The sequence below is a fragment of the Emydura macquarii genome, unplaced genomic scaffold (genome assembly GCF_026122565.2).
Source record: "Emydura macquarii macquarii isolate MOO-44397 ecotype Brisbane River unplaced genomic scaffold, CSIRO-AGI_Emac_v2 contig_587, whole genome shotgun sequence".
NCBI classification, from domain to species: domain Eukaryota; kingdom Metazoa; phylum Chordata; order Testudines; family Chelidae; genus Emydura; species Emydura macquarii.
In genome coordinates this window covers 6,262,249-6,287,928 of record NW_027130724.1, presented here as the reverse complement: position 1 = coordinate 6,287,928, position 25,680 = coordinate 6,262,249, and the positions used below count along the sequence as shown (strand labels likewise).

General features: G+C 46.2%; 1 protein-coding gene and 1 long non-coding RNA gene across 3 annotated transcripts in view; one reads left to right on the top strand and one right to left on the bottom strand.

Moving 5' to 3' along the window:
* Window positions 1–6,652, top strand: part of LOC137148078 (uncharacterized) — a 9,057-nt gene extending 2,405 nt beyond the window's left edge. The window contains exon 3 of the long non-coding RNA XR_010918433.1: window positions 6,344–6,652. This is a non-coding gene — a long non-coding RNA (uncharacterized lncRNA). The remainder of the gene's footprint in view (window positions 1–6,343) is intronic.
* On the bottom strand, window positions 4,405–25,680 carry SYT8 (synaptotagmin 8). Of its 2 annotated transcripts, none has more exons than XM_067540585.1 (9): window positions 25,513–25,680; window positions 17,642–17,782; window positions 14,177–14,334; window positions 13,240–13,335; window positions 12,612–12,779; window positions 11,167–11,334; window positions 7,500–7,617; window positions 6,236–6,369; window positions 4,405–5,133 (listed from the first exon to the last, which is right to left on the bottom strand). In XM_067540585.1, exons 2-9 carry the CDS (start codon window positions 17,763–17,765, stop codon window positions 4,900–4,902), a joined length of 1,200 nt encoding a protein of 399 aa, XP_067396686.1. In that variant the 5' UTR covers window positions 17,766–17,782; window positions 25,513–25,680; the 3' UTR covers window positions 4,405–4,899. The 2 variants fall into 2 exon arrangements, with proteins under 2 accessions (XP_067396686.1, XP_067396687.1); XM_067540586.1 differs by having other exon boundaries at window positions 25,543–25,680.

The following is a 25,680-nucleotide window of genomic DNA, read 5'->3' as shown; positions in this document are numbered from 1 at the left end:
GTAAGCAGGCCCTGTGCTCCTCCAGTTCAGTGCTTGTCCATTAGCTGAGGCAAATGTGCCAGTTCCCCACACTAAGACCTCAACTCTCCCAGCCAGTATCCACAGAACTGTTGAGGAATAAGAACAGTGAACACCTCAAGCACACCCCCTTCCTGGCCACACCCTGGAGTGCCCATCCCCTCCCCACTCCAGCATATCTCACATGGCATAGAGGCCCATAGTGGAAGGGGTGTTTTCACCTTGACCCGAAGGAGCCACTGGATAAAACTGAACTGAGCCCTCTGTGGCTTTTTCTCTCTCTGCCCAGCTCTTCACTCCTTCTTTCACCTTCTTTTTTCATTAAGTATTGTTATGGCAGATGGTGTCACCAAGTGCTGCTGTTATACATAGAATACTAAGTTCCTTCTCTTGGTGTGGGAGCAAATTTTGGCTCTGAGAAGACATGCAGTGCAGTTGCTAGTTTGGGGTTAGGCAAGGCTTGGTGTAGGGGCAGCTTGAAGAGAGAAGGAGCTGGGCAAGCAGCTTGAGAGCTTGCTCCCTATCTTTGTCTCTGAATAGTCAATTCTTGAGGCTGAGTTGCTTCTTAGGAACCAGCCACTAGTGTGGGCTGAAGTTCCTGGAAGCAGGGACTGCTCCAAATGCTGTTCAACCATCTTTGTTCCAGGATTGGTGAACATGTGTAAAGAAAGCAAGCAACACTTAGAATCAACCCACACTCTGCATCACTGATTTTGTCTCTGCTGGGAAATGGACCAATATTTTACTCTCCACCCCCTCTATTCCTTTTATTCAGCCCCTCCTCAGCAGAACAAAAACCCAGTAACAGTCAAGCCAATCCTTCAAGGCCACAATTCACAAAAGAATCTGAAATTAGACACACAAATTCACTCATCTCGAGTGACCCTGACAGCCCCCTTGCTATTATACCACCTAAAACCACTACAGCTTAGACCTAAAGGTCCCACACCCACTGTCCAAGATGAATTCTGGACCCTTCCTCCATTTATAAATGTTACCTTTTGTACAATCCATTCTATCTTGTTTTAAGGCCGAGGTTTTAATTTGCTGCATGTCCATGCTACAGCCATTTCTCAGCTGATTTATTTTATTCGTTAGTTCATTAAATGTATCCACTATATTCCATATGCCCACGATAGGCCTCATTCCACTTGCTCTATCAATTTCAGAATGATCATCTCAGTTTTTGCCCACTTGTTCAATAATAAGTAGCATTAAACACAGAACATTTAAGGACCATGCACAATTGGTTTTTTTAGTCAAATTCAGATTATTAATCTCTATTAAGGGTTTTCTCAGATTTTGGCACCCTCTTAGTATTTAACTCTCCGATAGCCGTTCGGTGCAGCGCCAGATAATTTAAGATTAATTTCCTTCTCCTATAAATCAAAGACTTTAATGTCTTCAGTTCTGTCTTCCCCAAAGTCAAGCAGATTACTTGTCCCTGCAGCTCTCTCTCCAGAAACAAAGGGCCAAAATCAAAGGCAATTACACTCAGTCAAAACTCCCTTACATTTTTGGGGCCAAGTCCAGAGACAATGGCTCCAATTTTCCAATGCGCTGTGGCTGTTTTGCACTGCTCTAGCAGCACAATGCAGGATCAGGTGCCTGAAAGATTCTTCCTTCATAGGGAGATCCCCAGATGATGTAGAGCCATCATAGCAGCTGCCATGCCAACCCCCGGCTCTGGCCCCCAGCACAGGGATGTGACCAAAGAAAAGGGAGGATGGCCAGGATGTGCCTGTGTCCAACTGATCTTTGGCTACTGGAATGGTCCTTGGCATATCCTGGAGCAGCCTGAAGCCTGCTCTGATTTATGCTGGAGGATCAAACCTGCAGCCCTATTAGCTGTCAGTAATCAGTAGGCTCTTCTGCTTGCTAAGGTAGCTGGAGATGGAGAACGTGCCGTTCTCTTTAGGATCTTATTTCGTACCCATCTCTGTGACATCTGAGCAGTCTTAGGAAATTAACTAAAAAATGAGTTCTGCTTGGAGAGAAGGCACTGCAGGGAGCTGGATGTGCTTCCGTGATTCCGGGCGACCCAGCCCTAGTCCAAGTTAGGGCTGCAAAAGTGCATCCCTGACTTATCCCAGCACTGGAGATCCTTCAGGGCAGGGCTGTTACCTATCCAGAAACAAGAGCATGCTGGCTTCACAGGGCATGACAGACCAATAGCCCTCACAAACCTCCACAGACAATTCAAAGGCTACTTTCATGTAGTCTGTAGGTTTATCCATCAGTAAGGACAACAGTAACCTGAAGGCTTGTGTATGCCTGGAGTCTCCAGTGGCTTACACTGATGCTGTGCTTTACTTTGGAAGGCCACCTCCCATGTGGTCAGCCCCAAGTTCTGTGTTCTTTCTGTGGCAGCACCTGATGCCAGACCACAGAAATCTAGAGCCGTACAAGAAATGGAGGGTGCAGTTTAGGAGTCAGCACTGTCAACAGCTGATATAGGGGCCAGATCCTCCACTGATTGATGTCATTGGAGTGATGCTGGTTTAGACCACCCAAGCTCCAGAATCTTGCTTGTCCTCTCAGTCAGGATTGCCGACAGGTCAGTAAAGGAGGATACAATATTTAACTATTCTTTTTAAAAATTCCCTCACTTTTTCATGTACAACGATCTGACTCCTTAAACTGTTTACGGTGGTATTTTCAAAAGTGCCTATGGGGGTTAGGAGCACAAATCCCAGTGACTTATGTTCCTAACTCCCTTTGGCTACAGCAAGAACACCTTTCAGCATAGTGTAAACCCACTGCGGTCAATGGAGCTGCACCAGAGATATATGTGGCCCCAGGTGGTTTTCTCCACAGCAGAGAAGGCTGAGTGAATGGCTTTAACATCCTGGATTTTGTTGCTCTGTATGTATGATGTTTTTCCAGCACAGGTTGGGTTTTGTCATTATTATCATTATTAAGATTTATTCATATTATGGAGGCACCTAGCGGCCCCACCCAAGATGGGTGCTGCACGCATACAGATTAAGCATGTATTCAGGGTTCCCTGTAGTATTGGCCAATATGCGGTTTGACACCTAGGTAATTCCTTCCTCTCTCAAGAGAAGCCCTGGCTGGCCAAGGCAGGCACAGATGCCCTGCAGCATCGACATAAAACTCATGTTGATGTCTTAATCTAAGACAAAAAAAACCCCTTAAAAATCCCCAGAGCGAATGGCCCCTTGAATGCAATCTCAAGGACCAGGAGAAATATATCCCCAAGGACGCAACATTGCAACCCTTAGCAGTTTTCTCTCTGGCCTGAACTAATGCAGCTGCCTTTCCTCATTCATATGTAGTCAGGTGAGCTGTTCTTTGGCCACAACTGATGGAGTGAGACTGTGCATTGTACTGAAGGACCAGGTAGGGGGTCTCAGGTTTGTGCAGGGAATCCCAGCCAGTGCTGTTTTGTCAGCTATGACAGCTGATATTTTTTTAAGCAGAGGCTGCAGTCCGAGGGAACCCTCTTCCCAGCAACAAATTCCAGCATGCTTTGATGGAGGCTTTTCCCTGCCCAACCTTTCACTGTTTCCCACCAAGCCCCCTACCTTGCTGGTCTACCAGCTCCACCGCACCATGGCAATAATGAAGCCTGTGTACAGCGTTGAAGTTGCCCTCGGTCACATTCTTCACCCGGGGCTATGGACTGAATAGCACAGCGCTAAGCAATAAACCACAGGACACTGAAAGCTCCTTACTGCATGCACACAGAGAGGAGGATTCTCCGTCTCACTAAGGGAAAGGCTGAGATGCACTAGGAGAGCCTGTCTGTGCCTACATGCTGCAATCAAGTGGAGTCAATCCATATGAAATACAGCAGCAGCATCCAGCCAGGGAGTGCATGCAGTAGCAGATACATATCACGAGGGATGATCCCAAGATTACTGGCTGTGAGGTGGCTCCTAGAAGTCAGGAGGGAATCCTTGCAGAAGGTCTGGCTATCTAGGAGCATAGTCCCATGACCACTGTGTCAAAGTGGATACCCCACTGCACCCCTGGGAGATTGGGCCTCAATGGTGATACCAGCACTGCCCTGAGAGATGGGGCGACATGACTAAAGTCCACTGGAAGCCTGTAGCAGAGCAGGGAATTGAACCCAGAGCCTTGATTGCATATCTGTCCTTCTGCCCCTCAATTTGAGCACCAGACTTCTTGACCTCAGGGTCTTTCCCCAATCTGCCACATCTCCACATCTTTGCCTAGTATAAAAATCTTCTAGGAATGCTCTTCCCCAAGTAAAACATGATTATGGACGATCATCCTACCCATCTCCTTACAGTAACAAGCAGCCCGTCCATCCAGGCAGTCCACTGAACTGTGGTGGTGTTATTGTGCAGTATTGAAAAGGATGGATCATTACTACATTATTTAATTCCATGTATTTCTCTCTCCTAGACATGGTGGCAATAACCCACTCCATGTATCCATACATCTCCAGTCTCCATCTCCTAACCAGAGGCCTGGCTGTTTCCAGATCCCCACCCACACTGCCTGGGGTATACGTGTGTCTGTGTCAACTCCCAACCCCAAAATTTAGCAGAGCCCTGTTCCACACAGTTTGCTCCACTGGCTCGAAGCAGAGGACAGTTATGTTGGGGATGGATTGTAGGTTCTGGTGCTCTCAAAGCTCTAGTCATTGCCTAAGATGCCATATGCACGAGTTACCAGCTCCCAACATGGTTGGGGAACTTGCTTCTTGCTCACTTATATTTTGGCTACAAATCTAATCAATACAGATTCTTCATAGCAAAAGCCCCCCCAACTCTCCCAGCCCAGGCACTTCTCGCCATTCCTTGGCACTCCAGACCATCCATCCAAGCACGTCCATGGTCTCAGCTTCCTTATGACCCTGAGTGGAAAGAGAAAGCTAGGAGCCTCCCTTTATTTGCTGGGCAGAGGCAGCTTGAAGTGGGATTTCAGTCCCAGGGCTTTGTCCACTTCTTCCACTGGCTGTAGGCTGTGCCACTGGGCAATGGGCCGACGGGGATTGGCCAGCATGTCTGACCAGTGGCGCAGCTGGTTGCCCGTGGCTCTGCAGCCCAGGAACACCTTGCCAATCTGTTCGTTCTTGGTCACCTTGTCATGATCCCAGACCGAAATCACCAAGTCGATGTTCTGGAGGGAAGGCACAAACAGAACAGGTGAGTGAGTGAGTGAGAGAGAGAGAGAGAGAGAGAGAGAAGGAGGAGATGCATGGAAAGGAGAATAAAGACAACAGGGGAGGGGGGCAGACATAAAAAGAAGCAGAAGAAGGGGGGGAAGGGAATTCAGAGGAAAAAAGAATGAGGAAGGCAGGGCTAGAGAGAGAAGGGTGATTTTCCCATAGGGATGCCTGTGTAAAATACCCCCTCACTGGGAGAGTATGTTCTCCATCTCCTAAGGTGTCCCTCTGGGCAGGTTGGCTGGATCTGCCTAGGGAGAGGCTTGTAGGCCTCTGCAGGGATCAGTCAGGGAAGGGGTAAGGGCTACTGCAGGTAGGTATGTTAACCCCGCATACTTAGTGGCCATGTATAAAAGGAGGCAGAAGCCAGCCATGACTGGGGATGGGGTGATTGGACAGACAGACTGACATCCATTCCCAACCCTTCTTGAAAATAAAGCATGAACTTTTATTTGGGATTTGGCTTATATCCTGGAAAGGGAAGGGCTGGAAAGTTCAGCTGGTTGGGCTGGGAATGTCATGATCACACCAGGGAGCAGGAGAACCCACTCTGGGATGCTCCCCATTCCTTTTCATCCTCTCCTGAGCACTTCCTGGCTCCCAGTTGTGCTACAGAAAAGTGTGAGAAATACAGTATCAGGGTCTGGAATGAAAAATGCAACCAGCAAGGTCCGCTACACTTCCCCAGTGTAAATCCAGGGTGAGCTGTTTCCTCTGAGGATGACACCAGCCAAGAGGGGGCAGCACCTGAAAGCCACTCATCCCCTATGTCACTCAAACCCTTCAGCCCTCACATCCCTGACTTCCAAACTCCATGTCTCTGTATTGCAGGAGACCTCTGAAAGGAACACCACCACCACCTCATTTCCTTTAGCCTTACAGAGCAGCTGAGCAGGACGAAGCCACCATAATGACAGCAGCCTCTGGCACCAACAGGACTAATTTTTTTTGTTAGCACCCTCAGTTCTAGGAGCCACTTCACAGCCAGTGACATTGGGTTCATTCCTAGTCGTGTGTGTCTGCTACTGAATGCTGTCTCTGGCTGGGGAAACCTACCTGGATCTGGTTGAAAGACACCTCAAAAGTAAACACCTCATTGAAGTAGGGGCTTAAAGTGCTCTTCTTCACATGTGTCTTCTTCTTCTTCCATTTCTTCTTGTTCAGGATAAGCTGCACTTTGACGTAGGGGTCTGAGAAACAAAGAACATAGGAAAGAGTAGAGGACATGACCAAGCAGTATCATTAATGCAATCCCCTGATGCAAAGATTTCAACAGCTCACCTGTGAAACAGCTTCATGGAACATTTACATTCAGAATTCTCCTAGCTTTCCTGGTAACTGGCCTCTGCATGGCTTTACCGATGCACCTTGGTCCTGATCTAGAAGGCCCTCTGCTGTTGTAACCCATGGTCTTGCCAGTGCACCTCAGTCCTGACCTGCAGCAACCCCCGCTTTCACAGCCCCGGGCTTCCCCCACAATTCAGTCAATCAGCCTCAATTCTGATCTGTGATATCTCCTGCAATGCCAGTCATGGGCCTCCATACAGCTCTGCCAATGCACCCAAATCCCAACTTGCAGCCCTTCCTGCTACTCCTCACGGTGATTGTGATGAGGCAAAATGGAGGAGAGGGAGAAGGAAGAGGGGTAGACACAAAGGAGAGGCATGGGGCATGGTGCTTCTCACCTCATAGGTTAGGGGATTCTCCAAGCCCCCTTAAACACAAGGTTGAATTGCTCCCAGTCGCATATATAGAGGAGGTCTATACTGAGCCCTTTCCACCCACAGACACAAAGTCCCCACACACACCCTTTGGGGCTGCCACCAGAGCCTTCCTCCTGGGAAGAAATGCAGAAGTTGTCTATTGTACAAGCTTTTGCCAAACTGTGTTACAAATACATGGTTACAGTGTTATTGTAGCCATGTTGGTCCTAGGATATTAGAGAGACAAGGTGGGTGATCTTTTTCACCAGCAGAAGTGGGTCCAATAAAATATATTCCCTCACCCCTTATCTCTCTTACAAATATATGGCATGAATTTTTGAAACTGGAACTAGACATCAAACTCATTCATCCTCATCCCCTGAGGCAGAATCTGAATCCACAGCTCTTACTGTTGGTGCCTTCTGTATTTCTGCCTGTCTTATCTCACTCCCTTTACAGTAATAGGAGTCAAACCTGAATTGAAGAGACCTGGGTTTAAGGAGAACCTGTCTAGTTGGGGCTTATCTGTCAATGCAGAGCCATGGTGAATCCTTCCTTATGTGCCCCACACTCCCTGATCCCACACTGTACAGCCATTATGGCCCATTGCCTTTTACCTGATAATCCACTTGAATCCATCCTCTTGAGCTTCTTGGCTTCCAGGATCACCACAGTTAGCTTGCTGGTGCTGGGGATGTATCGGAGTGAAAAACAGATCTCCCCAAGGCGCTCTTGCTGTTAAAAACACAAGTCAAGAGAGCAGTGATCGGTGAATGCATGATGGCTTGTTCAGAGCAATATAGCCAAACCAACCAATGCAAGGAATAAATCATGCTTTCAGTGCCTGAGCCGTGCTTGTTCCATGGTTCTTGATGCCTCACACTCCATAGTGCCCGCTAGTGCAACATCTATTTCTATAGAGAACAAAGTATATGTGAGTTAACGTGTGTCTTTTGAACAGAAAAAGCTTATGCAGCTGGCCTTGGGTGCCTCTCCCACTCCTTTATGATTTGACTGGTCTCAGTTTGGTTCACACACACAGATACACACACAAAAGGCATCCATGTCAAAATAGCTACCCTTACGAATGGTCCCCAGGCTAGGGTTAGGCCTGGAACTGGGAAAGTAGGGTTTCTTTTGCAGTAAGTACAGATCCCCAGGCTAGGGTTAGGGTTACAAAGCATAGGGCTCCCTGAGGTCAGGTTAGACCTGGAGCCAGTGGGACACCCCTGGCTAGGGTTGAGATTACAAGGCTAGGCTAAGATTAGGGTGACTAAGGGTAGGCATCTCCGGGCTAGGTTTAGGACTGGGGGTAGTAGGAATCCCCTGGCTAAGGTTGGCGTTACTAAGGGTAAGGATCCCCAGACTAGAGTTACTAAGGATCAGCCTCCCCAGGCTAAGGTGAGGGTTACCAAGGGTAGGGCTCTCCAGGCTAGGGTGAGGTCTGTGGCCAGTAGGGAACATCAGGTAGGGTTAGATTTACAAAGGGAGGTTTTTCCAGACTAGGATTATGTATGGGGCGGGTAGGAATTCCCAGAGTAGAGTTAGGGTTACTAAGGGTAGGCGTTTACTGGCTATGGTTAGACCTGGGTTCACTAGGACTGCCCAGGCTAGTGTTAGTATTACCAGGGATAGACCTTCCTTGGGTCAGATTAGGCCTGGGACAGGTAGGGCTCCCTGGGCTAGGGTTAGAGTTCTAAGACTAGGCCTCTCTGGGCTAAGGTTGGGGATACTGAGAGTAGGGCTTTCTGGGGTAGGGTTGGGGTTATTAAGGATAGGCTTTTCTGGGCTAGGGTTCAGCCTGGGGCTGGTAGGGATTTCCAGGTTAAGGTTATAGCTACTAAGGGTAAGGTTCCCTGGTGTCAGGTTAGGCCTGGGGCCAGTAAAATTCCCCCAGCTAGAGTTAATGTTACTAAGAGGAGGGATTCCCAAACTAGAGTTAGCTTTATTAAGGTGAAAGCCCCCCAGGCTAGGGTTAGGTCTCAGGGTGTTAGGGCTTCCCTGATTTAGGGTTAGGGTTGTTATGTGTAGGCCTCTCCAAGGCAAGATTAGGGTAACTATGGGTAGTACTTCCTGGGCTAGGGGCCATTAGGGCTATCAGGGTTAGGGTTAGGAAAGGGATATCCGGTCTACAGTTAGGCCTCTGGCCAGTAAGGCTTCCTGGCCTAGGATAGGGGTTACTATGAGTAGGGATTCCCAGGCTAGGATTGGGCCTGGAGCCATTAGGGGTCCTTGGTTTAGAGTTAGGGTTACCAAGGGTAGGGCTCCCTGGGGCTAGTGAGTTTCCCCAGGCTATGGGTAGAGTTACTAAGGGTGGGGATCCCCCCCTAGGCCTGGGGCCAGTAGGGATCCCCATCTAGGGTTAGGGTGACTAAGGGTAGGGTTCTCTGTCACTGCCTTAGCTGCACCTATCCTCCGGATACACAAAGGAATTGGCCTGTGAATGCAGCATCTTTCACCAGCATTTTATCATTTCTCTCAGAAGGGTGCCATCAGAAGGGTGCCCATGACCACTACAGTAAGGACACAGGTTACACCTCATGCTCCAGGATATTCTGTCAAAGGGTTACAGAAGTGGGAGAAAACTTCCAAATTTGAAATTTTGGACAACACTTTTTGGTTGAAATTGCAATGAAAAGAAAAGATCAAAACGTGAAAACTTTTGTGAAAATGATGTCCCATTTTCTCATCTGCTATAGTGTGGAGTTACAGCCTCATACAGCCTCAGCTCAACAAAGGCCATGTTCCTCTGAGGGTAAAGTTTGTTGAAAATGTTGTCTTTTTTGTGGACATTTTGATGAGATTGCTAATTTCTCAACATTTTCACCAGCTATACAGCTAGTTGAAAAGTGGGAGAAAATATTTGCAGGGGAAATATCACTGAAAATGTCCCAGTTTTTTGTTGAAATTTTCACAAATTGGCAAATTTTTGACCATGTCTGCTTCACACTTCATTCTAGATTTTTATCAGGTGAATAAATAATTTAAAATTAATCTTTTATTCACTGAATTTTACCTTTTTTTCCCCTATTTGCAAATAGTCTACACACACACCAAGGAATTGTCCTGGTTTGTGACTAGATAAAATTAATAGCCAACTTATTTAGAAAATATTCCTTGACCAGCAATTCATTCTAATTGTGAATTATGACTATTACAACCAGGACTACAAACTATAGTTCATGCTATAATTGATGTGACTCATTTACGTAACTTTCTCTTAATTAACTTATGCAATTTTTTATGTAACTCTAATTACATAAGTGGTATAATTTAAAATGAATAAGCAGCATGGCATGAATTTTGAACTGTAGATTGACTAATCTTCAACATTTGCATTTCACACTGCGTGGGTTAGCAGCATTTTATCCAATCAGAGAAGAGAAACAATTCCACATGACTAGACAGCATTGCAAATTCTTGTGATTTATATCATGAGTCTCAATATGTGGGGTTTTAAGAAAGGTTCCAGGGCCCCTGTGATTATAAGAAAATTTCCATTTTCATTACAACTTTTTTAAAGTACAGTTCTAGTCTTCTGGTCCTCGTGATTGCAGAGGAAAATTTGAAAATGTGATCCCTACTGGCTCAAAAAGCAAGACAAATAAAAAGAACCCAATGTTTATTATTTCGAAAAAATATCATGATTTTTAAGTCAGGCCATAAATGATTTTGGGGGTAGGGGACTGACTCATTACTTTTGACTGCTTGGTTTAGGCCATCCTGCTTCTGCAATCAGGCATCTCAGCAAAAGTTGCAGTTTTCTGGTTATACATCAAACAGAGCAATTCAACATTTGTTTTTGGCAAATACTCCAGCTACAAAATGTTCTTTTCCTACTCCTCTGGGGGAGGAATGAGTTACTTCACCCAGGCTCATGGAACAATTTATATCCACAATGTGCCTGGCCATCCATTCTGGCTAGTGCGTGGTGGAAGACTCCTCCCATTCCTCACCCCTCTCCATTCCCTCTTCCTCACCTACTGGCTCATTGCATGGAATATGGATGGAGTAGCCCCTGTTCTCCCCACTGTGTCTGTAGGGGAACTCTGAGCAGGGCCAAGCAGGCAGGCTTTACTCCCCTGTGCAACTGAGTAAGGGCTGCAACAGTCCTAGCCGGGGGAACTTTAGCAGCAATTCTTGCAGATGGAGATGCTGCTCAGCAGGAGTTAAGATGGTGGATCAAGATTTTCATGGGGAGATCTGTGAGATATTTTGCCACTGGTTCGATATATTGCCCACTTGCTGGCCCCTCTCACTCCAGGGTTTGACTTGGATACCCACCTCAATCTTACTGGCAGCGGTGAGCTCTTGCCACTGCTCAATCACGTGCTGTAGGTCGACATCACCCAGAGGCAGCCGGACCTCACCGATGATGTCATGTTTGGCAAAGCGGTTGAAGTCATAGATCTGCATCACCAGGGTGGACTCGGACACCTCCGCCTGGGGAATCTGCCAGGGAGGAGACAAGAATGGAATTGCGGCGGAGGTAAAGAGATCACTGTCGTGCTCTTCTGTTAAGAGCTCAGTCTCATGAGTCTGGGGCAGCAGAGTTGTAACAGAGCTTCCCTCACTCCATTGCCACTCCCCGCAGGCCCTCCTTTCCCGGAGTGAGAGTCAGCCTCCACACTCATTCACCTCTAGGATGCCCAACACATTGCTCTGCTGGCCCTAAGCCCTGAGCAGGATGGATCTCTGGATCCTGGAACCCAAAGCAAGGAGGAGAGACGTGTTGCCGTGACCATTTTCAGGAGGGACCAATGAGAGGTGACAAGTCCCCCTTTTCCGCTCAGACTCAGCAGAAAAAACTGGAAGGACATAGCAGTGTTTGTGCAGGAGACCAGAGCCTTGCTCCTGCCATTGCATGTATGGTGCTGCACAACAGGAGAGCAAACTGATTGTGCTCCAGCACACCCAAGTGAGGGATTCATGATGGGGCGGGGGGAGAGTGTGACACGGCACTATTAGTAGCACTCTAGTTGCTGAGATTGCTGCCGCACTGGGAAGAGTGTAGGCTTCACTGAAGCCAATTAGTCAGTTTCTGCTGGGGATTAATGACCCTTGGGTGGTAATTGCTGGGCTCAGGAGGCAATTGGTTCAGTAATGGAGAAGATGACATTGGGAGGAACAGGAGTGGGAAGCTCAGAGGGCAAGTCTGAGCTGAGGAGAGATGGCTGTGAAGACAGAAATCTCCTCCCGCTGCAAGCCTGCAGTGCATCCTGTTATTCGGTGCAAGTGAAGAATAAATACACACATGGTAAAAGGGTACCAACTTGATGTGTGTTTGTGGTTAAGAGACCAAGAAACAGGTCAGGCAGTGTGCTACAATGGGAGTGACAGAGCCTCCCTGTGATGGGGGGAAAGGTGTAAGTGTGAATGTAAGAAAATCTCAGACCCTGTTTCCTTAATCTCAAGAATCCAGAGTATAAAAGGGGGCCTATGGGTAAGAATGGGTTAGCCTGGGGAGACATGCATCTTCTGTGTCTCTCCTCCTTGGCCTTACTCTGGCCACAAAGCAGGAGGAATTTGTTGGATGTGCAGCATGCTCTCACTAACATGATCACGCTCTCATCCTGCTCACCAGTTTACCTCACTCTTGCATGTGCAACACTGTATCTGCAGGATCAGCACTAGCTATCGGAGATCTGCTGTCAGCTCACAAGCAATGAGTCAAGAGCCGCTTCCAGCAGTGATCTGGATGAGAGGGAGTAGCTGAGAGTGTTTCTCACCTGGAAGGTGAAGCTCTCATTGAAGACAGGGTTCAATGTCTTGCGGTAAACCTTGGTTTCATACTTCTTCTTCATATCAGATGTTAAGTAGATAATAACATATGGGTCAGAGGTCCCTGTGCTGTCCATGGCCTTTAAATCAGCTGCCTGCTTCACTCCAACCTTCATCTGAAAAAAGATCAACAGCAAAAGGTTATTCCATATAAGGAGAGAGATCTGGCTCAGCTTTGCATCCTCCCGGGGGGGCTGTAGGCAAACGGGACACAGAAAAGCATACCAGGTGCTTCTTGTGGTGGGAAGCAATTTTGGAGGTGCCATTATAGCTCAGTAACCAGGGATGCAGAAGGGACCCTGCTGGCCAGCTGGTGGGCTAGGACCTATTTAGTATCTGCAACTGTGCCCACAGGTTTAGGGGAGGAGCTGGAGCTGTGTGCATCGTGGAGGATCAGCATGCTGGCTGGCTGTTGTGGGGGTGGGGCATGTGAAAGGGACTGGGAAGAGGTGTGGAGCCAGCTCTGAAAGGGTTTGAAATGTCGTGAGGGGAAGGAATCTGACCATGCAAGGAAAAAGCATTTCCTGCCACTTCCACCAGCACTCAGTAGCTCACCCCTGGTATAGCAAGTCCTACCTCCTGGCTACGGAAGTTATACTCCAGGGAATACTGCAGCCTTCCTCGATTCTTGTCCTCAAGTCCAGACTCCAAATCTTCCATATCTGGCTGGACCTACAGCAAGAAAGCAGCATCGTGTCTTCCAAAATAACAGTGCTCATGGAGGTTCAAGCTGGGATCTCTGGGATATCTCTCCATGGCTGAAAGCTAGGGGCAACAGAGCAATTCTCTAACCATGTCACCATCTTCCAGAAATGAGGCTGCCAGCCCAAGCTGCTTGCTCCTTCCTGAGCAGATAAGAGCGAACACCAAGCTGAGAATGTTAACTTCTATACACTGCATTGCCAGGCCTGATGTATGCTGCAATCCTGGAGGTCACTGTTTTAAAGTCACAATCAAATCATGAAAGGATCCCTGTTACATTCTGGGTATACAAGTCTGAGGCCTGGCCACATTGAAATGAACCAAGCAAACAAAAATCAGGACAGCCTCAGGATCATGAAGGCTCCATCATTAAGCCCCAATGCTCCAAAAAGGGACCCTGGTACCTCTTATTCTGCCACACTAAGCATAGATCTCTCTCATGCTGGCTGCTCCCAGACTCAAAGACAGACTGCATCCTGTACTTCCATTTTCCTTCCTCTTTTTCCATATCTGATTAATTTGGAGATCATGAAAACTGAGAGCACTAACTAGAAGCATCAAGTCATCAGACAGGCAGATGCTGGGGACGTTTTCCATATGCATCTCTGCCAAACCATGATCGTTCTGGCCTGCAGCACACGTTGCTAACTTAGCTTGAGGGCTTTTCTGAGCAGGAGCTACCCCAGCTGTATGTCAGTGGCAGAACCCATTAAGTTCTTGGCTCTCCAGCCCTGTGCTCAGTTCACTAAAACAAGCGGCTGCTTATGAGTGCATCTACCAGCTGTGGAGTAAGGTGGCGGAAGGGGCATACCAGGCTGGCAGTGGTGGAGCCATTGACATTTTGCAGATTGAGCTTCTCCTTCTTCTTGTTCTTCTTCTTGCAACAGCAGCACTTAATGATGCAGATGATAAAGAGGATGAGGAGAAGGCCTGCTGCAACTGCAATGGCGATGAGAGCCCATTTGGGTACTGTTGCACCATGTGGGAAACAAAGAGAGAAATAAATGGGGTTACATCACTGTTTATGGAATGCCTGTCTAAATAATCCCTGTGTCTAGGGAGAGGATGTTAGCAGAACTCCTGATTTAGAATCTGAGCCCTGGGCAAGTCACTTGGGCCCAAATGGGAAATCATAGGTGCCTAAAGTCAAGTGCCTACATCCACACTTCAGCACCCAAATAAAAGTGGTCTGATTTTCAGAGATATTGAGCTTCTGCAACTCCCCCTGAAGTAATTCAGAGCTGCGTGTGATCAGCACCTGTGAAAATTAGGCCACTGTGACTGATGTGCTGGAATATGGAGTAAATAATTGTCTAACGCTTGGCACACCCATCTGGAAAGTCTGGCTTTATCTTTCCTGTGCCTAAGATCTCCAACTGTCAGTGGGGGAAATAATACTCCACTACCCCATGGGGATGGAGTGAGAGTTAATTCACCCATGTTTGTACAGTGCTTTGAGACCAGTGGAGGAAGTGAGAAGTATCATCAAAGGCCAAATGATCTGTGTAACTTCATTTCAAACATGGGTAGCTGGGTAGAGAAACTGATTGAGGTTTTCAAAGCAATCTAGGGGATTTAAATGTAGATGCGCCCTGAAACGCTACAACAGCACAAGTGCAGTGTTTCAGAGTAAATACTCACTACAGCAACAGGAGGCATTCTCTCGCTGGCATAGTTAATACACCTCCTCAAGAGGCGGTAGCTAGCTCGACGGAAAAAATCTTCCATCAATTTAGTGCTGTCTACACCAGGAGTTAGGTTGATTTAACTATGTCGCTAAGGGCAGTGGATTTTTCACACCCCTGAGTGACGTAACTGGGTCAATTTAACTGTTTAGTGTAGACCGGCCCTAGACACTAATCTCCTATTGAAATTAATGGGAGATATCTATCTAAATCTCCTAGGCTGCTCTGTAAATCTCAACCACTGACTGGCTGCTTTAGCAGTTTGTGCCATAGGGAGAAGGAAATATGCATGTGCAGAAGGAATTCCACTAAGTCAAGTCAACAGAGACTCCGATATTGCATTCACTGCCCCGCGCAGCCTGTTTTATCCCAATGCAGTATGTCCTACTACCACTGCAGTGCTGGCTGTTCTCATCTTTACAAGGAGACAGCAGTAAGCAAACAGGTCATATCCTGCACATACGCTGCCATGTCCTTTAAATCCCACTACTTAGATCCTGACAGGTCCCTTTATGTGCTTCCTGATCATCAGCATCGTGGGCTTGGGAGATGACAACAAGTTGTGAATATCAGATCCAGCAATGTCACGTATTACGTTCCCAGCCATCATTCAATGATGAGTCCGTTTAATGGCACGGGACCTACTGCCTCTGTCTGAGGAATCAGTACAGGTCAGTGTGACACAACCAGCTTCGTGTCAAAGCGACATCATATTTATTTAGAGGTTGATATGTGGGCCCCCAGTTGAGCTATATTTGTTCCAATGTTTTGAAGATTGGCTTTGCTAAGTCTTGTGCTCCTGATGGAGTTCAGCCTGCAGTTCTGCAGCAATGGACCTGGCCTGGGAACTCCCTCCCTTGTTGCAGAACTGAGCTGCAAAATACAAACTTTCCCTTTGAAAAAAGTGTTTATGGTTAAAAAACCTAAACATACAGAACATAACCAGATACAACAGCTGCACTGTTGCCACCTGGAACAACTGCATTCTGACAAGCATGAGCCACTGTATTCATCTCAATAAGTTATTAAACCTGAAAGCTAAAGCTACCAGTTTTCATGGCCGCATTGTTCACTCTTTCCTGGCTGATCTTTCTAGTAGAAACATCCAGCAAAATTGCTCATCCTGCCACCCCAAAATAAACACTGTGCTGCTTGTACGAGTCACTTTTAGATTTAATTTGGTTAACAGCTATTTTAAAAATGTATCAGAAACTGCCACTGGAATGCAGCAGAATCCAGGAATCAGGCCATAGAATTTCAGTCCATCCTGTGGCCAGGTTCACGGCACCATGCTTATACTGTACAGCTGAACACAACCTTAAACTATGGTGCCACTAGGTGGCATTGCCATCATTTCCTAAATTCCCTTTTTCTTCACTGTTTTTTCTAAGGTGCTCAGTCGCTAAGGGAGCTACCATTCCAACCTGGTCCTTAGGACAAAGTCATCACATCAAGACATCCCATTTTTGGGTTTTCACTTCAGGTCACCATGGAGAGGAGCTGGAGGGGTGAAAAGGCAAAAGAGATGGTTGGGAGAATGTCCCAGGAGGCTCTGAGGCCAGGAGGAGTGTCCTCAGTCCATAGGGTACACCTCCCTCCCTGCCTGGCTGCTGCTGGCAGAGGTTAGGGGGACCTGGGGGCAGCCATTTGCATGTGGTCCTAGATAAGGGAGGGGGATGGGACACTTGCAGGACCTATTCCATGTATTGCCAGCCCAAGCATTTAAAAATCCTGTCAGGGCCCCCAAAAATCATGAGATCGGCTTCCAAATCATTAAATCAAATCATTAAAATAATACACGAGGTGTTCTTTTTAATTCACCTTCTGCTTTTTGAGTCCTTAGGGATCACGATTTCAAGCTTTTTTTTGCAACCGCAAGGGCTAGAAACGTCCTCTTTTTTTTTTTCCAAGCGAAAGCTAGGTTCTCATAACCCCAGGAGATGGGGCTTTAGGGGGAAAACCCGCATGTCACAAGATCTGTGACAAAATTGCAACTGCATCCATTATCTTGTTTGCCTCTAGCATGTCCTCCTTTAATCACCCCTCCCAAAACAAAATAGTCCCAGGCGCTGCAGTCACTCCTTTCCATGGCTCCAAACACATTCACTGCCTGTCTCTGAAGCCCTTTCTCCTTCTCCTGTATTTCTGGGGGGACGGGGTGACCAGAACTGAACACAGGACTCCAGGCGAGGGCACACCATTGATCGCTACAATGGCATTGCCACCTTTTCGGTTGTTACTTTCTAGCCCCACTCTCAATCTAGCTTAATGCTTTTGGGGTTTTTTGGTGTTCATTTTTCTTTTGTTTTTTGGCCCACTGCAGTTCATGTCATTAGCATGCCAGGGAGGGAGTCAAGAGAAGAGTGTTTGAATGGGAGCATAGGAGCAGACTAATACAGCATTCAGATCAGAGCAGTGGCAGATCATTAGAAAGACCTTTTAGACTGAGATCAAGGATAAGACCAGGAGGAAGCCTGGTTGACTCATGATGAATTCTGCAAACAAGTTAACCCCTGCAACCAGAACTCCTGCAACTCTCTGAGTGAGGAACCCGGCACTTGTGCCCACTCTGCCTCCTTTAATTTACTCACATGGTATTTTGTTAATAATGCCATCTATGAAGCCAGGCTCAGCAGTAGTCAGAGCAGTAGTCGCCGTGATGGAACTGGGACCAGGAGAGGTAGTAGTGATGTTTGAACTCATTTTGTTAGCCATGAGTAAGTGTGGGCAACCTGAAGAAACAAATAAAATAAATGGGTGGTTCATTTCCTTTTCACTGTTGTGTCTCTAACCCAAGACTCCAGTAAGAGTAAATACAGATAAAACATGAAACAAACATAGTAAAATATGATACCTTGGACCAGATCACCTAATTAATAATGTGTTAATTTGCATTAAACTATTCAACCACTGGTGTATCTGTGTGCTGGACAGAGTTCCAGGCAAGATGTGATCCCTGATAAGCAAGTGAGACAAAGCTGGGACTCAAGCTATGCGGAAATCTGTTTGATTGTGTCTGTCATTTGTGCTTTTCTTTAATAAATACCTCCTGTTTAAGAAAGACTGTAATTCCATGTAATGTGACAATCCCCTCTTGCAGAAAAACTCCTGAGAAAGGTACAGGGAGGAGGAAAGCTTAGCTTACCCTCAAGGAGTTTTCCTGCAACTATCCCCTCAGGTTTGAGAGATTTGGGGAGCTGTAGGTGTAGGAGCTCATGCTCCCTCCCAACTCTGCAAATCTTAGGGAGCCATGAGGAAAGGAACTTCCTTCTCCGCAGAAACAGGATACATTTTGTACTAATCTCTCCCTGTGGCAGCATAGCTGGATGCAACAACAACTGCACTTGCATTGGCTGGATCCCCTTGCTCAGTAGCAGCCTTAGAGGGGACCCATGAGAGGTAATAGATAATGCCACTGAGAGCAGTTTCTCTCCTGCTCCTGAATTCCATTCATGGAGCAAATGAGTATTCAAATGAAGCAATGGAGGGAGAAACAGGAAAGTCAGTGATTCATACATGGAGTGCCCAGCTCTGCATACAGAATCATGGGCCTCTTTCTTTTATAGTGCACCCATATGTCTCTAAGGATTCCAACATGTTTGGGAGGTGTCACAAAGCAAACAGAGGCAGCTCTGTTTATCACTCACTGAAATGCAGCCACGTCTGGGGTGGAACGTAACAGATGATTAATAGCAGGCTGTAACTCCACATTGCAGCTGAGCACAGGAAGTGAAGAACACTGTGTCCAGTTGAAACTACAGCACATTAGTAAACTTGGAGCATATTAGACATTAAGATCTGCATCGTAGTACACCATCTTCATCATATGCTATGCAGGATCTGGGAGTCTCCAGCCCTGAGACATGACCGCATCATCACCTCTGCTGTGTTAATCACAGCATCCAGCACTGAGCCCTGGTCTACACTTACCTGGAGATTCGGCAGCAGTCGACGGGAGTTACACAAACTACGCAGAGTAGCTTGCGTAACTCACGTCAACTGCTCTGCTTCTCTTCTGTGTGCTGTCTACACTGCGCTGTGCCGACGGGAACAGCGTTCCCATCGACGCAGCGCTACGCTACTTGAGGGGGTGGTTTACCAGCATCGACTTCCTGATCGATGGAGCGGGTCTACACTGACCGCTCCATCGATCCAGAAAGATCGATCTGGCGGCGGGGCGAATTTGCCACCGTCAGTATAGACATGGCCAGAGAGCATCTCATTACCTTTATAAAAGTGCACCATAGAATCTAGTGTTGGATCCTTAATCCCTAGGCCGCGACTGCGTTACCTCTGCTTTATGAGAGCATTGCATCTGGGACCTGTCAGCACTGTCTCCCCTGGCAGTCATGAATAATAGCTCAGCCTTGTGCACAAAGGGGTCACCATCTGGCCCAATTTTGGCTGAGTGGGAAGCAAAGGAAAAAAATCGCTGGGATAGTGAGTCAGCAATCACAGAAGCCCTTAGTAGGGAGGTCAGCAGGAGGCAGTGTGTGCTAGTGGATGGAGCACTGGAGTGGGAGTCAGGAGACATGGGGTCTATTCCTGGTTCTGCCACTGCCGTGCTGGGTGACCTTGGGCAAGTTACTTCACCTCTGTGCCTCAGTTTCACCATCTGTAAAAGGGGGATAATGATTCTGAACTCTGTAAAGTGCTTTGAGGTCTGCGGCTGAAAAGCTCTACATATTATTAGCATTATTACTAGGAATGTCTGCACAGTTACACTATACAAGGTCCTTCCCCCAAGCAAGAGTGTTCAACTCCCCTTCCATGAATGTGCTGAGTGCTGGCCGTTCAATAATCAAAGCCAGGTGTGTGTATCTCCTCCTGGAATCATATTCATAAATGCCACGCCAGATTGATGTGATGGACACTGCAAAGTATGTGTCTATTTACCTTGGCTCCCAGCAACCACTTACTGAATGTGAGCATGTCTCCAATGAATGAGAAAATGCAAGTGTATATTGCCTGCCACGCTGCCACTCAGCAGAGAGACAAGTAATGTGCAGAGAATATTCCAAAAGAGAAACTTCCCTTGACTCAGGTTTTGTTGAGAATGTTTCATAACATTAATAAATGTACACAGAGCTTTTTGTTTTCAAAGTGATTCGCAAACCTTAACTAACAATTTAATTAAATACAAGGCTATTATTTTTTGCAATATAGTAGCACATACAGGCCCCAACTAAGATCGGAGTTCAGCTAATACTGAGCACTTTTGAAAATCTCATGTAAATTTCCAAACATCAGGCAGGCAGGACAAAGAATGGACTCTATTCAGTGCTGAAGAAAGACATTTTAGAATTCTGAGCATACTTTTTTCTGAAGTAAAATTGCTCCAAAGCAGCCATTAGAAAGTACTTTAATAAATTTTGTTTTGACTTCAGTGAAAAAATTCTCTTTACATTTAAATATTCCCCTGCAGTGACAGCAACCCTAACCAGCAGCTAGCACTGTGAATCAGAAAGTGAAACTGACTATAAACAAAAGTGAAAAGTAACCTGTGCACCTATGTCCCTCCAAGCTCCATGAAATGCAAAAAGAGAATCCATAAAAATGGTGCAAAGTAAATTAGATTTGTAATGGTCTTGCACTTTTAATAATCCAATATGGTGTGTTCAGCACCACAGGTAAAGAACTTTGGGTTTCTAATTGTGTGCATTTTCCCCCTCAACTGTCTGTGTAAACTATCAGTTAAGAAATTTATTCCCATTCACAATTAATTCAAGAAAGCCAGTGCAGGAATTTCTACTGTTTTTGCTCTATAATAGTCTTATGACTTCTGTACTGGTGCCCAAATTTCTGGACTGTGACTCAGACTATGCACCCAGATGAGGGAACAAAAACGCTGCTTACACCCCTCTGTCTAAGACAGCCAGATGGGTCCAAGCATCTTTATTTGCCTGCATACTCCCTCCATGAAGCAGGTGGGCAAGGAAGGGTATGGAATGGGTGAGGAACAAGCATAGCCTTGGCTCCAACTCCCTACTCACTGATCCAGCTTGGGGTGAGTAGGACTTTACTTATGGTATAGTAAATTACTACCCCAGGAGAGCAAGAAGGACACATTGGGACCCAAAGGGAAGTCTCTGAGGCACAATGTCTCCTCAGGCTATTCCCCGGTTGATTCAGTTTTTGCCTCACCCCTTGCTCAGGACTGTGCCTGGAGTCACAATCTAGCCCTAAGAATATACAAGTTGAGGAACAATAAGCTGATTCCTCCTGTAAACGTGGAACAAACAGATCTTTGCCATGTGCCACGCCCTCGAGATAACTGTGATAAACAAACAGTGATTAACCCTCAGCTGGCATCCGGAACAGAGCAAGAAGAAAAGTGTCAGGAAAACTGCCCCACTGCATTGGATAATGTGGATTTTATCAAATTCACAGTAGCCAGTCCATGAACATGCAAGTGCAATTGAACAAACAGGCGCTGATACAGATGCCAGCATGCAAAGGGACAGGCATGTGATCTGAGACTCAGAGATACTTATACTAGATGTAGACATGCACCCACATGGACTCACACACATATACACATATTGTATACTGAATGTACACCTGCAGACATGCACATATGCATATATTAAGAATAGACAGCTGACTCGCTGTCACGCAAGCACACCTAAAGAAAGACATACACTTACAAATACATTCACACACATAATGGATAGCTGCAAATGCACACATATACATGCATACACACACACACACACAGCCTGATTCTCATTTATATTGTGACAGCCTACAGGGGCCTTAAAGTAGGAGTGCATTACTCCACTGCCAGAGTGGTTTAAAAGGGGCTGTATATGAAAATCAGGCTCATGGTCTGCATCTATGCACTGCTATGGGAACCAGGCAGACTGTATAACTGTTTATTGGTAGGTCCCTTAGAAATGGTGGTGATGGTGGCCCGGGGGAAACCCGTGCTCAAATGGCTAGGGCTCAACACTAGAAAACAATAAGGTAAGAAGAAGGAAGAGCACAGAGATTAATTCTGTATCATCTTTCACCGGGTCTCAAGTCACTAGCTCTACAACACCGCTGCGAGGGAGCGAACAGATTTCATCATCCACTTCTGGACTGGAGCACAGCAACTGCTAAATAGCACACAGCAACACCACACAGCAGTTTAAGACAGGAAGTAAAGAACTGAAAAACATAGGTAAGAGGAGTGGAGGACGGAATTTGGGTGGGACACCAGGGACTAACATCCTCTGCTCATTTTAAAATAAGTGCCATAGACTTTCTAATACTTTGGCTTCAGGACAGTAGTGAGGCCCAGGGGCAGGGGCCGTGGAGGAAGTTAGCTGGCTCCACCAGTTATGAACCATCACGTTTCCTCCTCTAGGTGTTGTTGCCCAACTCCTCTGGCACAGCTTTCTTCTCAGGCGCACACCTCATCTGCCACAAATGCGACATTAATGCCTGCCCACACACCCTGGAGTGACGTACAGCGGGAGAATGGGTGTGTGCCTGTCACAGATTAACGTGTGGGTGTGTGTGTACGCACAAAGGTAGGGACCAGGTGTCCGCAGCAGCAATTTCCCACTGATTGTTAATTGCATGGCAACCCTCCTGCTTTACTGGGGGTTGTTAAAAGTCAGAAATGGGTGTCCCAAGGCCATCTCCCCAAGGAGCCTTTCCAGGCAACTAATTACTTAACATTGCAGAAAAATTGTTTCTGGTGCTGTTCTCCTCTCAACTCCTTCTTTAGCCCAAGGGCTCTATTAACACTATGGGCCAGCTCTTCAGATCGTGCTAATTAGCATAGCACCACTGATATGAATGGAGAGATTCTAATTTATATACATATATATACACACACATACATATAAATTTGTACACCTATACATATATATACATTTATATACAGATATATACACACATTTATATAATTTATATTTAAGCTCCTCAACTGGTATCAGCCTATCAACATTCCTTCCCATCAATGGCACTCTGCTAATTAAAACAGCAGTAAAGGCCTGTCCCTGTGTATAGAAAGCCAGCGTGATAGGATATCTTGTTTTTGATAGCTAGGACACCAGGTTGATCTTATGAGGCTTAACATCAATCAAAAACAGTTAGTCACATGCAGTCCCATTGAAGTCAATCTGTGTGTGTAATAGGACAGGTAAAGCAGAGTTGCTTTAGCAGAATTGTAAAACTTTCTGTTTCCCCTCCAGTAGGAAGAACTGACAAGCAAGACATTTTAGCCACCTTTTACTTCTCCCTGCTCCCTCCTTAAGCTTCAAATCCCAGGGCCCCATTCTTCTTCTACTGTGTCTGAGCAGCTGTCACTGACTTCAGTCACAGTTACCACTATCAGGTGAGAGAAATATCCTGCCCTAGTATTTTACATTGCAATACCCAATGCTTCTGTATAAGAAAGTTAGTCCAGAGCGGGAGAGGTTCTACTGTTCTGGTAAGGAGAATAGTGAAAAGTCTCTGGGCTTTATAAGGTAGCAGCAGGCCCTTCCATCCTGTTCATTTGCATGGGTAAATCTCTGGGGATGGGGGAAGCTGCTGTGAAGTTGGAAAGCTATGTTTGTTCCAGCTTAGGCTGGTAGCGTGGAAGCCAGGGGTCATGGTGGAGGTAAGCAGAAAGTTCTGTAATACAGTTTGCTGGTGATAGTGCCAGATCTTTTTATACTAGGCCATCTTGGTGGATTGCAAGCTGGCATTGGTGAGGTCCTTCACATCCATTGATATGGCAGGGGAGGACCCCCAAGAACTGCAGGTGCAGTTAACTATGAGATTTTGGAAAGGAGGGACTGCTCTACTCCAACTAAGTTGAGTACCAAAGCAACAGAGAAATTAGAGGGTCTTCTGCACTGAACCATATATATACTGAACCATTTCCTCAGCTGGTGTACATCAGAGTAGCTCTTCAATGGACATCGACAGAGGCTGGCTCATAGTTCATATCTGATAACCTATCTAATCAGGAGAATGACAAGTAGAAGCAAACATCAGCCCCTCAAGGAAGATTCTTTTCTACTCAGACTACACAAGCAAATAAATACTTTTTGTTTGGCTAGTAACTAGCTATGAATGAATACTGCAAACTCTTTTCTGCCGATATTTTCTCAACTATTTATTTGCATTCGTTTCAGCTGACACTGCCAGCCTTTCTGTGTTTATGTTCCATGGATATTATAACAAACGAGTTTCCTGGATGGTTTTGTGTTTAAAGCACTGGATGGTGACCTAGGATATCTTGGTTCAGTTCTCCACTCTACCACAGACATCCTGTGTAACCTTGAGCCAGTCATTCAATCTCTCTCTGTCTGCAACAGAGACAATAATTCCCTTTTTCCCACGTGTTGTCTGACTTGTCTATTAGACTGTAAGCTCTTTGGGACAGGGTCTGTCTCATATGGGTGTACATCAGAGTAGCTCATATTGCCAGAAGCTGGGAATGGGTGACAGGATGTATTACTTGACGATTGCTGTTCTGTTCATTCCCTCTGAAGCACCTGGTATTGACCACAGTCAGAAGACAGGATACTGGACAAGATGGACCACTGGTCTGACTCAGTATGGCCATTCTTATTCTTTTATGTATGTATTTGTACAGCACCTACCACTATGGGGCCTCTATCTCAGTTCTGGCCACCAGGTGCTATTGTCATACAAATAATTAACAATTATGATCCTGGCAAAAATTCTTGTGAAACAGGGAATGTTGAACAAAAAATGAAGAATATTCAACTGAAATCAAATTGAGAATTCACAGTCATGTGCATTTGCACAATGCAATCCAAGCAGATAAAGGGAATGTAGCATGTATCCAGACAGAGAAGGACGAATTTGAAGATTGAACACTTGCAATAAAATTACTCAGGACCAGGTTACAGAATAAGAATTCATTGGAGACGTTACTCAATGAATAACTTTGGCGATAAATAAACTGGAGAAAAATCACAATTCATTTGTGGAGAATTCGCACACAGGAAAAAAAAAGAATTATGTGGAATAAATGCTTCGTTAGGCATTACTGGCCAAGTTGTGCTAGCAACTAAAGAGCATCTGCTGGATTTTCTCTGATTTGAACAGGTTGCTTCCTGCCATGCTGTAATGAAGCAGATCAAAACTTGCAAATCAAAGCCTACTATGGGTTTTCATTCTCCGTATACAGGCCCCCAGCCGTCTGCACCTACTAGCTGATTTGTGCTGCTCTGGTGGGCAGGAAATGAATGCCGTGCACAAGAATGAGTTTACTGAAGCCACAGGGCACTAAGCTGATCAGATGGGATAAAGCTTGGCTTCGTTCTGGGATTTCTGAAGAGAGAGACAGTCATTATCATGGAGGGAGGGACATCTGAGCTTGAGACCAGACTGTGATATCAGTTACAGCTCCTATAGAAGTCAATGGGGTTGCACAGAGAGTGGCATTTGGCCAGTCATTTTGCACCAGATAAGCAGGTGGGGGCTATATAAGGGGAAGAAAACCACTTACCTCTTTGTTTCCAGCCTCCCTTTTTCTCACCTTAGCAGCAGCAGCAGTAGCTAAGCCCTTCTCCTGGGTATATTGATTCCTCTCCCTACCTTGGAACCTGAAAAGGACACCTTGTTGTTGGGGCCATTGCCCCTCAGCTCACAGAGCTGGTGGCGCACAGCCTGAATC

What these genes read in the sequence shown, in the direction of transcription:
- SYT8 (XM_067540585.1), bottom strand. Translation starts at nt 17,765, where the DNA reads ATGGCTAACAAAATGAGTTCAAACATCACTACTACCTCTCCTGGTCCC. An exon ending in GCTCCACCACTGCCAGCCTG is followed by an intron (nt 13,336 to 14,176) that starts GTATGCCCCTTC and finishes TTCTTGCTGTAG; the next exon opens with GTCCAGCCAGATATGGAAGA. An exon ending in ATAACTTCCGTAGCCAGGAG is followed by an intron (nt 12,780 to 13,239) that starts GTAGGACTTGCT and finishes ATCTTTTTTCAG; the next exon opens with ATGAAGGTTGGAGTGAAGCA.